Raw genomic sequence first — 14,194 nt, 5'->3', positions numbered from 1 at the left:
TCTTCCTAATCTACCCTGGGAAACCAGCAGTATCCAGCCAAGATGAAACAGAAAGAGCACTGTGTATGGTGATTGTTCGAGTACTCTGTGTTTAATAAGGTGACAAAACATGGCGTTCCGCAAACGGTGTGGAAAGCCTCTTCACGTCTGTCGATTTCACACTGGAGCTAACATCGGATGAGTCTGAGAGTCGTATTAAACCATGTGAATGAGTGAAGACAATGGTGTCGTCCATGTTCTAGTCTGATGCATGATGGAGAAATCTCGAAATGATTTCTAGACTGTATATGGATGAGACTTGAGCCCTGAAAGAGTGCTGTCATTTAGACGTGAAGTAGCATCTATCAAATGGGATTTTTAATCCCATGTGTGCAAGATTTGAAGCGAGAACGGATATCATTACTGCGAGTCATCCACGTCCAATGTCCAAGGTCGAGTTGATAGCCCGGTTGGAGGTCACTTCTAATAAAGCGACTGTGGGAAAATGGCTGTATACTAATGTCTTGCTGATCTTTTTGAGTGCCTCTCCAAAACAAATGCAGGTTACAAAACTAATAAGATCTTACCTAAGAATCAGATAATAGTCACGTGGCTTGGTTGTCATCAGCACTACTGATTGCACCGATCTGAAAATCATTAGGTTGCAAAAAAGTTCAAACAGAACCAGAACTATAGAGCCTTTCAACTTTGTAGGCACGAGTGCTGGTTATGAAAAAACGCTAAATCGTAATGAAAAAAGCTCTTAATCCTATTAGGAAGTAGTCGCCCAATTGGATTGGGTTTCGTATCAAGGATGCACTAGGACACTGAAACGTTGATCTTAAGTAACATAAATTGGATTAATTCATCTTTGAGTTAGTTTTTTTAGATTCTTTTGTTATGATCGCTTTCGAAAAAGATCCTTGGCATGCCCTCAAGTGATGACTTTTCGTGCCACTTTAACAATGTCATTTCTTCCTTTGATTTCTGAGGTTACATCATCAAATTGACCAACATTTTTAGAGAAACCTCTGATCTTTGACGAAAGAAATCGGTGCATCTGTTCACTGTGATTGCCTTGGAGTGATTCTTAGTGACACGGATTCACTCGGAAACGTTTAAAAGGTTTGGGTTAACTAGATTCTGATGTTTTTTCGTGTTTTAAGGGATTTGCCGCGATCGCATTATTTGGGGACCAACTCCATAAATTTGTGTCAGCAGAAATTATGATTACTGTGAATGTGTCACTGTATCCATTAGTGGTTTCAGTCGTTATACTTTAAGCCGATTCGTCAACATGACATGAGGAACAATACAACAGTGAGACCAAAGGAACATCTAGCTTTTGGGCGATGGTGTTTTGAATACAGGCTGTAATGCAACATGGTCTTAAAAGGACGGTTAAGAATTAGTGACATAAGCTATAAATGTTCAGTCTAGTCGTGGTCTTTAGATTTATAAGAAAGTGATATCTATGTCTAATACTTTCCAAAGTGAGTCACGTTCGTGCCAGGATTCGCACCAGAGGATTAGCCCACCCCTCGGTTTCTATATCAGTCTTATCACGGTGATTTGGCCTAAGACAGCGATCTCTTTAGCTCTGCTGACCAGAAGCCATAGCAGGGGTGAACGTTGCAAGTACATTTCTTACCCTACGTTGAATGAGTCAGAAGACGACTTGAAATCTGATATGCCAATCCTAGCCAGATTATCGCACTCCAAACCTACTGTGAATTTCGAGCAGCGGTTCCATTCATTTGGTTTTGTATCTAAATTCCAACCGAACAATCCTAACCTGCTCTGGAACGATAGTTGCGGTGTTCCATCACACCAAGTCATTGAGTTCATTTAAACTTACGCAGACTGTTTTTTTGGGAGGGGGCGGGGGTGGTGGATTTTACTGCTTTGGAGTTAAGGAGACTGCTTATGCTGTAAGAGCAACTGTGGTCATGAACAGTATAGCAGTGAATCGTCTTTAATCAAGACTGTGTTGACTCTGCCTCGAGTGTTGGTTTACCATTTCCCTGTCCGTTGACATGTCTTGAAAAGCCTTTAGTTCAAATACAAATGGACAGTGGACGCCAGGAAGTAATTGTTCATCCAGAGATGACAAGCATCTGGCGTTTGATGTATGACGTGTCCCCCGGATCAAGGGTTTTAGAGCGTTCCATTCTCTATGCGTTTTCCTTATTAATCACCTTACCATTGTTTTCACACTTAAGGGGTTTCCGAGGCCGACATACGATATCGTTGTGATGATTTAACCCTTTTCTGGGTGAAATAAACTGCAATTCGTTGCGGTCATTTGCAAGGTAAAGAACCATATCTAAAGTCTTGGTGTATGTTCCTGTGAGATAAACCACTACCGAAGCCTTGCTCGCCCAAGGAGATAAACACGCCAGAGGTTTGAAGACGACGAGCACAATTACGTCCAGATAAATTATGTGTACCAAACGAAAGATGTTTGAAAATATACAGCGAATTGACTCGAGTATAGTTTATGAGAAATGCATCCTCCGTCACCCACCTTGACTGCAACCTGGAAATGAGAAGCATCTTACTTCACTTACCACTTGCACTGATATGACTATCGGTGTCTCCTGGTGACATATGAATACACTAAAACACAGGCTCAGCTCAACGAATCGATTTTCGAGTTCAGCGATCTTACGCTTGGAGCGCATACTGAACTGTTGTGCAGAGATTTTTCCACGGCGAACTGGTGTCTATGGCATCGCTGAAACATTACCATGATAACTGCGTCTAGTTCATAAATGGACACTCAAAATAAATTGGCTTTCTAGTGTTAGTGTCATTAGCTATCATTCACCCTAATTGTGGTAAATTGCACTCTGTGACACACATTGGTAATAAAAGGTGGACAGGTCTAGATGGACAGTTTGGCTGATCGGACGGCGAATTTGATATCTGTGGGAGGGGATTGGTTTCACTCTTGACTTGACATGTTGGGATTTGGTACAACGCAGTATAACAGTTGATTTTGGGAATAGGATCTCATTGTTGGCTCACGTCAGAAAGTGTTGTTCTGCAGGTCAGGCAAAATGCAAATTTTAAATATGTTTTAGTCAGAACAAGGTTACTTTAAGAAAATAATAGGAATGTTATGAAGATAAATAAAATCATATCGAAGAACATGCTACTGGGGGACTTCTACGAAAGAAACTGCATTAATGGAAACGCACGTTATAACTTGACTGTTAAGGTCTTTGGATAGAGCTCGAAGTTCAATTGTTTTCATGCATACCAATCAGTTATAGAATTTCCAATACCGTATTTATGGATTTCAATTGAATTCCAAATGTTTTTATTCGAGTGCATAAGGAATAATTGATGGCCTTTCCGCCTCACAATCAATATTTTGCAAGCCATGAAATTTCAATAAATTCGTGATCGTTGTTTCCTGGGTTGTTTCTATCGAAAAGTGTTGCTGAGAAAACCTGGCGGTGGTTTAGGGAATTGTTTTATAATACCCTTTTCCAAGAAAAAAATCAAAGTAATTTTACGGCCGATATTTATCACCAGTAGGAAAAATGTTCTCAGTTGTTTTCCGTTTCTTTATTCACGTTGACTTTGTGATGGGTCACTTTAAAGCTGGTGACGATAGCAGGCATTTATGTGAATCTAAGCTGACGAAGACAGGTGTCAGTACAAACTTTAAAACCGAGATGCAATGATCGCATCTACACATTCAAGATATGCTGTCCTTCAGTGTGTTAAAGAGGAAGTCGGGATATGAAAGGCCCCCCTCGAACAATAGGAACACTATGGTGGCATATTCACCAAGGCCAAGGGACAACGTATAAGGCTGCCAGTTCGTAAAAGCCTTCAAACCACACCCCACAGAGTCCTGTTTCAAACAGAATCGCGGAAGTGCATTTCTTTACCATCATCACTTTTCCTATATTCAGAAAGACAGAATCGAAGCCTGTCGTCACAGCTTCCAATGAGGGGTTATTGTACGGAAAAGAAGATATTGTTTTTGTGTGTGTACTGAGCATCAAATAACATGATTCTGGGGAACATGCGCAACCAAAAAAAAATTGAGAAGACTGCATTTTTTTAGCTGTATATATCTATGTTTGCAGGCAACTGCAACAATAAACATATAACTGCAAAGAGAATTGCTGTTCGCTTTAGGCGCACGCACTGTTAATACACAATTAACTAAACGACAATTAGGGAGGCACAACAAAATGAAAGGAATAAAAAGATACAGTATTTGTTGAAAGGATAGTTGGATGGTAACTTTTTACTGCGGCGTTGTTTTGTTCCTTTGCCTTTCACTGCTTATATCAATGTCTTTCGATGTTCTTTATAAGGACTGTCCATTGCTTGCAGGGCACTGCAAACGCTGTCCATCTTTCTTGATAAACAATGGATCACAAACCAGGCTTTACTATCATAACAGAAAGCAAAGCCTGGTTTGTGATCCTTGATTTTTTTTCCTGAGAAAAGGCTTTTGCCCACCCGCCAGGACTCAACGCGTTACCAGTTCCCAATATCATGAAGCGTTAACGAGATTGGCGTTGCTGAGAAATCCATTTGAAACGTTTTCCTCTCAAGTTTTCATGTGAGCGTACAATTGACATGTATCTCCTTCATTTTGTCGGCTCCAACACGCACAACGTCGCATCCCTATCCAAAAGGACCAAACCAGACAGCTTACATTGTATGTCTCCGTCTTAAGGATGCAACCATTAAAATCTCAAGTTCCAACTGCCTGAAGCTATATATTTATCCACATTGTGTACATCTCATACCCTCTATAAAGTTGAAATGCGCGTATGTATCATGATCGTTATGGACACGAATAAATGTCTTCAGCAGAGAATCGATAGGCTATAGACTCCCATCGACTTAATTACAATACAGATCAAGTGTCTTTACGACCTATCCCGTGGCCGTCATCAGGCTGGCAAAACCCTTCAGAAACATGGAAAATGACCAGTCAGACTTTCCCTCTCTACGCACCACGTACAGAGTGTCACGTGAATATTTCCTACTTTTGTATCTGGATCGCTACCCTGTGTCTGAATGAAGTTTAACTCTATCGGTTCGTAAATGAAACTCATTTTCGGAAAATGGCAAAGTCTTGGTAACATGACCAAGTAGTCCAGTCACATTTCATTCCGAAAGAATAAAGTTCTCATGAATCAAAAGTAGACCATGTTTTGTTTGTCACCCAATATAGCAAATGAACATTGCGAGTGGCATTCGCCACTTCTCCGCGCCATTTCGTCCCAAATCCGCAAGCAGATGAGGAATTAAGACGATTTTATTAGTACTTGATATATATTGTGGCAGCTGCGCTTTCGACATCGCTAGCGCTGTGTCAATGTAATTGATACTTATGCTATAGAGAGAGAAAAATGCCCATGGCACTACTGCAGTGCATCATTAGTGTGTTACATTTAAGATAAACTCATGATTTTGCTGTGCTATTGCAGTGGTCGAAATGAACACAAAAACTATACAACAACCATGACAACGCCTGTTGATTTAAAACAGAAATTATATGAGTATGTTAGTATGTTTTTGCGATGCCAAACAAGAAGTTGATGAGATGTTGTGAAGATGTCGAATGACGATGCCAACGGTATAGAGTAGTGCTGTTCATGTAACAATCGTCTTGAATACACAATAACAAGTGTTGAATTGTGTGCTACAGAAAACGGCTGTGGGGAAAGATATCGCTGAGTGTGCTTTGGCATGAGAACCAGCAGGCTGAACAAAGATTGTACAGATAGCAGGCAATTTCTTATTTTGAGGCAATTCACTGTGTTTCATTGCGTTTCAAGCCCATTTCAATGTTCATCTTCACACGATGTTAGTTCATCTAGAATCTGACACGAGTAGTAGTCAAACGTAGGCGCACATTTTGGAAAATTTCTTTTGGTTAGGACGTCAAACCCTCATGCAAGAAGAGCAGTTGCAGTTAGTTGCTACACTCAACGATCCAACTGTGGTTGCGACAACTCATCACCTGATAAACTCCAACCGACACAGCCATCGCGACCGTGGCAGAATCACGGACAATCACCGCGATATAAGTTCCCCTTTAAACGCTACTGTCATCCCAGAAGACCAATTGCAGTACAAACTCAATGTACCACTGTGACGTGTTGGCTCTTCCACAAACCATTTCTTTTAAATCATGCCTTGAATGATATTTATAGTTGACTCCATGTACCACCATGACGTGCCGTCCCCGCTTCCAGTTAATCTCTGCTGATGGGCAGAACACTCAGACATTCGAATAAGGACTTCCCCTTTAAAATCACTATCATTCCTGAAAACGAGCTGCAGCTAAGTCCATTTCGCAACGTGACGTGTCATCTCCACCGCCTGCTAATCTCTGCCCATGGTTGTCACAGAGAGCGGGTAATTTCGATCTCCTCTTGCTAGTGTGCGCCGACTCTTTAACGATCGAAGCGTTTTAAACGAAACATTGATACAAGGAAGGCCATTCAGTTGATACTGCTCAGCGAGCTGGTCTATGGGAATGCGCTCATTATTAATTGGATGTACACAATATTTGCTCGGACTTGTGCAGTAGTTCAAAGATTCTGATTGAATCCTCGCGAGCGACTGGGACTGATTCTTGGATCTCGTTGTTGTTAAATGTTCGAGGTAAACGACGAGTGCCATTGGATTGGATTTTCTATTTTTTCATCTTTATGTTTCAATAGTCTTTTTAAGGATTGAGGTCAAGTACCTAATGGATTTCTTTCATTAGCACGACTGCCATTGGCCGTTTTGTTATTGTTATTGCTATTGTTATTACTTATTAACGAGGTATCTTCTGACTGTGGCACCGGACTATTCTGTTTGGACGTGCAGTATTCTGAGACCCTAATAACTCCGATCTACCTTTGGCAGCAAAAGTTAGTATTGCTGCAAGTTGCTGTTTTCTCGTTGAACTTTGCACTTTAACAGGTGACTCGCGAACTTTTGCTTCCTGGCTTATTTTGGATGTATCATATTCATACTGTTAATGCATCCCACGCATTGGTCAGTTTGCAGAAGATGGACGGACCGTGAAACGATTTTTGGATGTCGTACCTGATTTTTTTTGAGAGTGGTACTCTGTTTTGGTTCAACCTATATGCTAAAACGATATCGTCCACACAATGTGCCGTTACTAATGAATGCAATGATAAAAACTGGAATATTGTCAAGCCAGGCATTCTGTTGGTCAGGTTTCAGATATAGATTTCTTAAAGGTCCTCGCAAACCCGGGCGTTTTTTCTTCAGAATACAAGACAGCTGCAGGGCTCTCACCAACTTGACTAACGATACTTATTAGACTGTGGGGATCTATGCTTCCAGTGCCATTGCTGTTATTCTCATTCAGCCCCAGAGACGGACTTAGAAACCTGCATCAATGACACCACAGGAGTCAAAGATTTGGACTAGCGCGTCTACATACACATTATTCTTGCTGTATTCTTCGCAACAATGACTCGTTTAACCCTTGTTAACCCTGATTCTGTAAAGGGCGGTTTGCTGCATATTTTGACGGGAGTATTCTTATAATTTCAGGCCTTTAGTGCAGGAGTGATTGGAATATGGTGGAGGACTAAACGAAAATATCACAAATGATTACAGGATGGAACTTGCAAATTTTCCCTTTTTTCGGTAAGATTTTCAATTTTCAGTGCAACTTCTTGATTATAAGTTTATTCGATATTGTGTAGATTATTGGAATATGTGAGTGACTTAGATGATGGGCAAACGTCTTTTCCCTCCCTGTTTACTGTTAATTTCTTCAAATATGCTCTAAGCTTCATGAGTACTTTTAATATTGTTTTATGTATTTGATCTCATTCTCAACCTGCTCCGAGTTCTCAAAACATGCTGTACAGTATTATTTCGCAGTACCAAATTGCACTTGAGCTGTTTGGAGCATTCGACAGCATGACTAATAATCTGTCACTCAAAACACAATTACAAAATAACCAGCACACAAAGCGCATATCGTGATGCCAATCATGAAAGAACAGTGTCTAGCCTGTCAAGAATGTCAAGTTTTGCGAGTCCAACCAGTGTCCAAGATGCATGACTCAACTCCTGCTAATATTATTTTCTGGTCATCAATGTCATGAAGTCAATTCTAGACCAACACAGCCTCAGTGATTTCAAGCTTTAGTCTGTCTATTGCCGTGTTTGCGCAGGCGTCTGGTTCAACTAGTGTCCACATGTCATGACTAACGTTCTTTAAGCTTGTCTGAAAAGTTTGAGAAGCCATGATGTCAAGTAAGGGCAATATGGGATATCATAGTTGCGCATTATTTGCCTTATTCCCGTGGTCAATACAAAGCAAATGACTAACCTTTTTCATCAAGGTCTGAGTAGTTGAGGTGACACACCTTTCTCGGAGAGTTGCATATGGTAGATTTCTCTCCTAACAACTCCCAACCTAAGGGAAAACAACCTGCCATTTCCGAAGTAACCACTCATTGGTGAAAATTGCGAGGTTTATCTGAGAATGATAATTTTAATTTCGTTTTTGCTTCATCCCTTCTCAGTTTCTTCAATTGATTTTGAAAAACCCAACCCTTGTAATATAGCTTAAACTGGTATAAATATTGTCCCAGTCATACAACATTCTTCGCAAGTTATGCACTGACGGGATAAGGAAACGTCGATCAAGTGACACTGATGCTGAAATGTCGATTATTTCTCCATTCGCTACAGCTGTTTGATGCACAGAATATGCAGGCATTACTACGGTCGCGGCATCGCTCAACCAGTGTTTAATAAAGACTGACTAATGTCCTTTAAGCTGTAGCTCCTGATATTGGTGCACGTCAAGACAATGGCTAAAGGGTCCGGTGATGGGATATAGGAATGAACTCTGTGATTGCAATTGAGAGGGTCCGATTCTGCACTAACTCGCCAATAGAATAAATGATGATTGCTGGGTTGGAGAAATATAAATCATGCCCTTTGATATTGCTCATAGTCAATATTTGACTGTTGACGCCATCCTAATTTTGAGCATGGCCTAGTTATTGTGAATTAATATCGTGTTTAAAAACAAGACAGTTTACATTGAGAGTGCTTCAACTATAGCACATATATTATCCTGGTTCGGAAACGGCGGATGTAAAAGAAGTTTAAACCTTGTCGAGGCAGACAGTACCGTGTGGTACCCGGCAATTGTCTGTCATCTTTATCATTCGCTTTCATGATGCACGGTCTGGTTCTTCGGCTATACCCCCCCCTCCCTCCCCCATCCCCTAGTATTTTGTACTCAGCAAGCATGTACTTGCTTCTAACTGGCTAAGAGCAATTTCGCCATCACTGATCATAAACCTGATTTGTTCATATACATGTATATTGTTAACATGTGTCCCGTTTGACATGTCCGTAGTGCAGCAAATAGCGGCGGTAGCCTGATGAAACTCGTTTTATAAAGATATACACAACACAAACAGCCTTGTGGTAATTACTAGTCCGTACGACGTGTATTCACAGAGTTGGAAAATCACAAATTTTGGAGGAACCAATCTGGCTTTAAAATCAAATTGTCAAATTCAAATGTCGTTGGGTACGCTAGTCTACCTCACGTCCTCCTGTAATAGTGTAATTATTTAATGATGGCGTCCATAAGAGATTCGAAGTCGATCAACAGGAACTAATAGAAGCCGCGTCGGGACCATGACAGGTGACAGAGACAGGTTGTGATGGCCGGAACTAAATTTGAGAGGACAGTTTTCTATCCAGAGCTCAACTTGAAATATGGAATCCGCTTGACGATGTTCTGTTGTGACACTGACAGAATACGACGAGGTGGCCTAAGGGGGTTAGACGATAGTCGCCTCCTGCCTCGGATTGCCTGTATAGCTGCTATGTATAGCTACAGCCTTATCTATAAACCAACTAAATGCCTTAGATCGACCCGCCCAGCCACTTTAAGACGAAAGCTGTCGACAAGAGACCTAATTGATGTATCGATTGATTGACTAATGATTGATTCCAAGTCATTAATCCTTAAATTGTTGGCTACTTTATTAGACCTATCAATCAATTAGTAACCAATAGCAGCGGTTAAGTCAAACCTGCTCAAAACAAACGATTAACATCCCATATATTGTCTGTGACAGATATAAATCAACCTGTATAGGAATTTGACTTGTACTACTAATTTCCTGGTTTTGTATGAAAGGGCGAAAGATGTGTGCGACTTTTATACTCTAAAGCAAGTCTGTGAATGTGATGGAAGATATCACAATGAACCAATCAGAATTGTTGCAATAGATTCAAGCTCCACACTTTGTAGCGAACTTTCTTTATAGGGGAGTAGCATGCTATGACGCTGCAATGCAAGCATTACATTATATTCTAGCGTGGTAAACATACATCTACCTCCTACTTTCTTGTCTTTATTCCATCTCACCAACACATGAGTACGATGAAACTTTCCAGTCACTTCTGGTAAATACGATGTACAAGATTCCTCAAATAAGTGCACTGATTATTTCAAAATGCATTATTCATGTTATGTTATTATGACTTTTTTTAAACATGGAAATATTAGAACTTATTAACTTTTCGGAATCCAGCTAAGCGGATAATGGTGGCTCTCCGATTTCGCACAATGCGAATAGGCTGTTATTTATTTGCTCAAGATCAGAGCCGTTCTAAAATGCAAAGTGTAAACAGTACAATTTCAATATATATATAGCATTATTGATCTGCGAAAGACTTTTATCTGTAATATCCCAGGTTATAGGTTTGATTACGTTCTCACTGAAAGTGCATCAGCTAGTGTGACCGCTAAAGTGTGCAATTTTGTTACATTAGCCGTGTTGACGCTTCAGGGGCTTCACTACTGGCGTGCGAGAAGCGGTTCAACCGCAAGAGGAAACGATCATGAAACTGCAGTTATATAATTGAAGAAGAGCTGAAAGTTAAAATGCAGCAAATCACGGTTTTGTAAAACATCGTGTTAAGAATTGAATAGTATTCTATGATGTCTTCGATCCATTCGACCCTGTGACTTGTTCGAAGAACAAGTCACAAAATGATCTACAAAAACTCGATCTGAGTTCTGCTTTCAAGTAAAACACGAGTCAACTCAAACCCCACTTGTGGGATGCATCTCCATTATCAATATGCTGCTGCAAAATATTTCATAACACTCCCATTATTCCTGAAGGACTGCTCTTTTGTCAAAACTAACTACAGGGCTATAGAACATCTACCATATTACAGGTAGCCGATATGGGTATCAAGTTTACATTGGAAACTGTTATGGATAGTAATATGCCTGAGCTCGACCTCGTCCTGCTCGCCTGTCTCCTTCCTATCACTTTAAAATTGAAAGAGCTGTTTACACTTGTCACTACAATGTGGAGTATGGGATATGTAAATGGAGCAAAAAAGGACATCCTTAAGATACGACCAGCATTCGTAAGAGGTTAGCGCGAGATATCAGTAGAAAGATACGCTAAATCATTCACTCATGTCATCGTCATCCGATATCACCACGGCATTGCCACTTTTTTCTCCCGAGCGCCGGTTCACTCTCTCTACTTGCTTGCAATATCGTTCAGGTGTATGACCTCGTCAGAGCGATATCGGATTTAGCTCCTATTTCAAATCGGGGTCCTACTAAAAGCTTGACTGTGCTATTGAAATACCTTATTAGATAGATTATGTTTACAGCCAGTGAATGTATTGGGCCAAATTCATAAAGGTCGTTTAGCTTAAAACAGCGTTTAACTACTGAATAGACATATTCAGGTCCTTCATGTAAATCTTCACAGAATATGAATAGGCCCTGAAACTGATCAGGGAGAAGTTACACACGTCTAACCCTTAAACGCCCTTTATGAATTTGGCCCATTCTGTCTGATGCCCATTTCCCACAGGCAGATTCTCCAGTCTGGTGAGATTCATGGTAGTAATAGGAAGAAGTTTTTATTCGAATCCAGGAATGACATTAAACCCACATTTGCAGCCATGTAGTAGAACAGTATTCTAGGTTCATTTTTCGACAGGGACCAATTTTCTTTTCAACAGCTCTACCAGAGGCTTCATCCATGCACGTGTTTGTAATTGTCACAGGCTTCTTGGAACGGCGTCACTGGTTTGACTGACAGACTTGATTCAAAATCCGAATAGATGTCTTCTAGTCAAAGCCACAGGCATGGTACAGTGTGTAGCCATCATCCTCGATAGACTAGCCAGCAACCCCTGAATGACATGGCCAGGAATCTGAATCCAGAAATATGTGTCCGCCGTGTTCGTAAAACCATCCGTGCCACACATCGCAGCTTGTCCAGCGACAGAGTTAGCCGTACTTGCTATAGTCTAGCCAGAAATCTTCTAGTTTAAATGACAATACCAGAATCAGGATATTCCTGGCTGTCATTTACTGCTGATGACTCTCCTGTCAATGCTCTCAATCTCCTGATCGCCCAAGGCAGTCACATCATGTTGCTCATTATATTTCATAGTTTACTTCGATGACTAACACAACTTGTTGTCAGCAGGACAACAGCCCCAGGCCAGCCTTGGACCCTTTCCTATTGAGTTGTCGCGTGTTTAATCGATACTGTATCCATAACCGTAGACCTCGTGAACAAGGGTATAGCAGGGGTTTATGTGTTAGATAGTTCCAGGCGATCGAAGATCATCTGAAAAAGTACATCTTTGGTATAGAAAATATATGGATAACCTAGAGATTTACTACACTGCTCGTTTTGGTGATAAAAAACCCTTGCAACCCATACCCATATTGGACTGTTGCCGTAGGCGCTATGTCCGTACAGTGAGGGCCGCGCTCCAGCCACAACAAATATCCTTTCCGTCATGAATCACTCAATTGATACCCTTCTCGAAGTCAATGTGGCACTCTGCATTACTCGGTAAACTCCAACATCGCATCTAATTGCAGTGGTGTTGCTGCCGGAGGGAAAGAACGCGGTTGCAGTCTTAGATGTTGCATTGGGAGGATGTGGGGAGGTTTACGTGATCATCAGGGCAGGAAATCGAGATGGGGTTCGCAAGGGTTCACATCCGAAGACAAGCAGGACTGCAGCTTTATGAATCAGGGGAATGTCGTCGGGCAAATTTGTGTATAATGTCGTCCTGGAAATACGATTTTTAAGTCAAGGCTAATGTCCTCGGGCAATTGGTACCCCATCGCTAACCTTGAGACATCCTATGCTCGTAAAAAGTTAACGTGTCGTCTTTGGTAGCATTAACTAATATTCAGCCTAAATCATGTGCCTATAACTGGTGCGTGCAAAAATGATATTTCAACTCAATCCTCCATGAAGTCAAACAAGGCTGACATTTGTCACTGATAGCCATCGGGTGTCATTTGGAGAGAAAAATCGCAAAATGAGAGTGGTGTATCTGTATGTTGGCACCAGGTGAAAGGAGATGGAAGATAAACACTGTTTTTGTAAGATTCAGAAGGTATTCCTACGGGCACTTCGCTTACAATAGCTTACAAAAGCTAGTAAGCCGATTATAATAAGAGATATTATGTGGCTGTGTTTGTTTAGGTAGAGGAATTATCTGACATACTAAGCTCTCTTTTGTTCAATAGTAATCGTGGCCCTTTTCAATGTCAGGTCCAGGAACCCTTTAATTCCCTACTTACACGTAATATGACCTGTCTGTTGTTGGTTTGAATTAAAAAGAGTTAAACAATGATACACGGCAATCGCGGATATTCAAAAACGTTCCCAACAAAAGGCTCCTAGTTCATCACCGTGACAATAGCGCCGATTAAAATCGAATTCACTTAATTATTGTTTTCCAAATGACACATCAGACATGCATTATTTAAGCATAATTGGCTAGGTCAGGCGGTTATGTTGGTGATTATGTAGTTAAACCATAATGAGTATGGTTACTTATCATTGGATGTGACACGCACAGTCATCCTGTGTTTTGTGCAGTGGGTAAAATATATGGTGATTATGTACATTATACACTGCAAACACTGTAAGCTATCTTTTTGCTATGAATGCTGTGACATGCAGAAAGCAGCAGTATCGTATAATACGTTGATGATCACTAGTTCCGAAAAATCGAGATTCGCTCAGTAGCCCAAAGCTGCTGATGTACATTTCTGCAGTGTGAGCTACTTACAGTCAATGCTAAGTGCAGTATATTGGCGCTCCATTGATTGACCAATATCGTTTTATCTCCTCTAATGAACTACATAAAA

General features: G+C 40.8%; 1 protein-coding gene across 8 annotated transcripts in view; it reads left to right on the top strand.

Moving 5' to 3' along the window:
- LOC135491984 (uncharacterized) overlaps positions 1–14,194 on the top strand; it is a 201,476-nt gene that overhangs the window by 87,306 nt on the left and 99,976 nt on the right. For 6 of the 8 annotated variants that reach the window (XM_064778009.1, XM_064778010.1, XM_064778013.1 and 3 more), the window contains one exon: positions 7,543–7,638. In XM_064778009.1, the coding sequence (XP_064634079.1) occupies positions 7,599–7,638 (40 nt within the window). In that variant the 5' untranslated portion in view covers positions 7,543–7,598. Of the gene's footprint in view, positions 1–6,418; positions 6,631–6,802; positions 6,885–7,542; positions 7,639–14,194 lie in introns of those variants that run through there. The other 2 variants (XM_064778011.1, XM_064778012.1) reach the window with 2 other exon arrangements.

This window comes from Lineus longissimus, chromosome 8, assembly GCF_910592395.1.
Source record: "Lineus longissimus chromosome 8, tnLinLong1.2, whole genome shotgun sequence".
Lineage (NCBI taxonomy): Eukaryota > Metazoa > Nemertea > Pilidiophora > Heteronemertea > Lineidae > Lineus > Lineus longissimus.
Note: the sequence above shows the minus strand (reverse complement) of the source record. Positions and strands in the feature narration are given on the sequence as shown.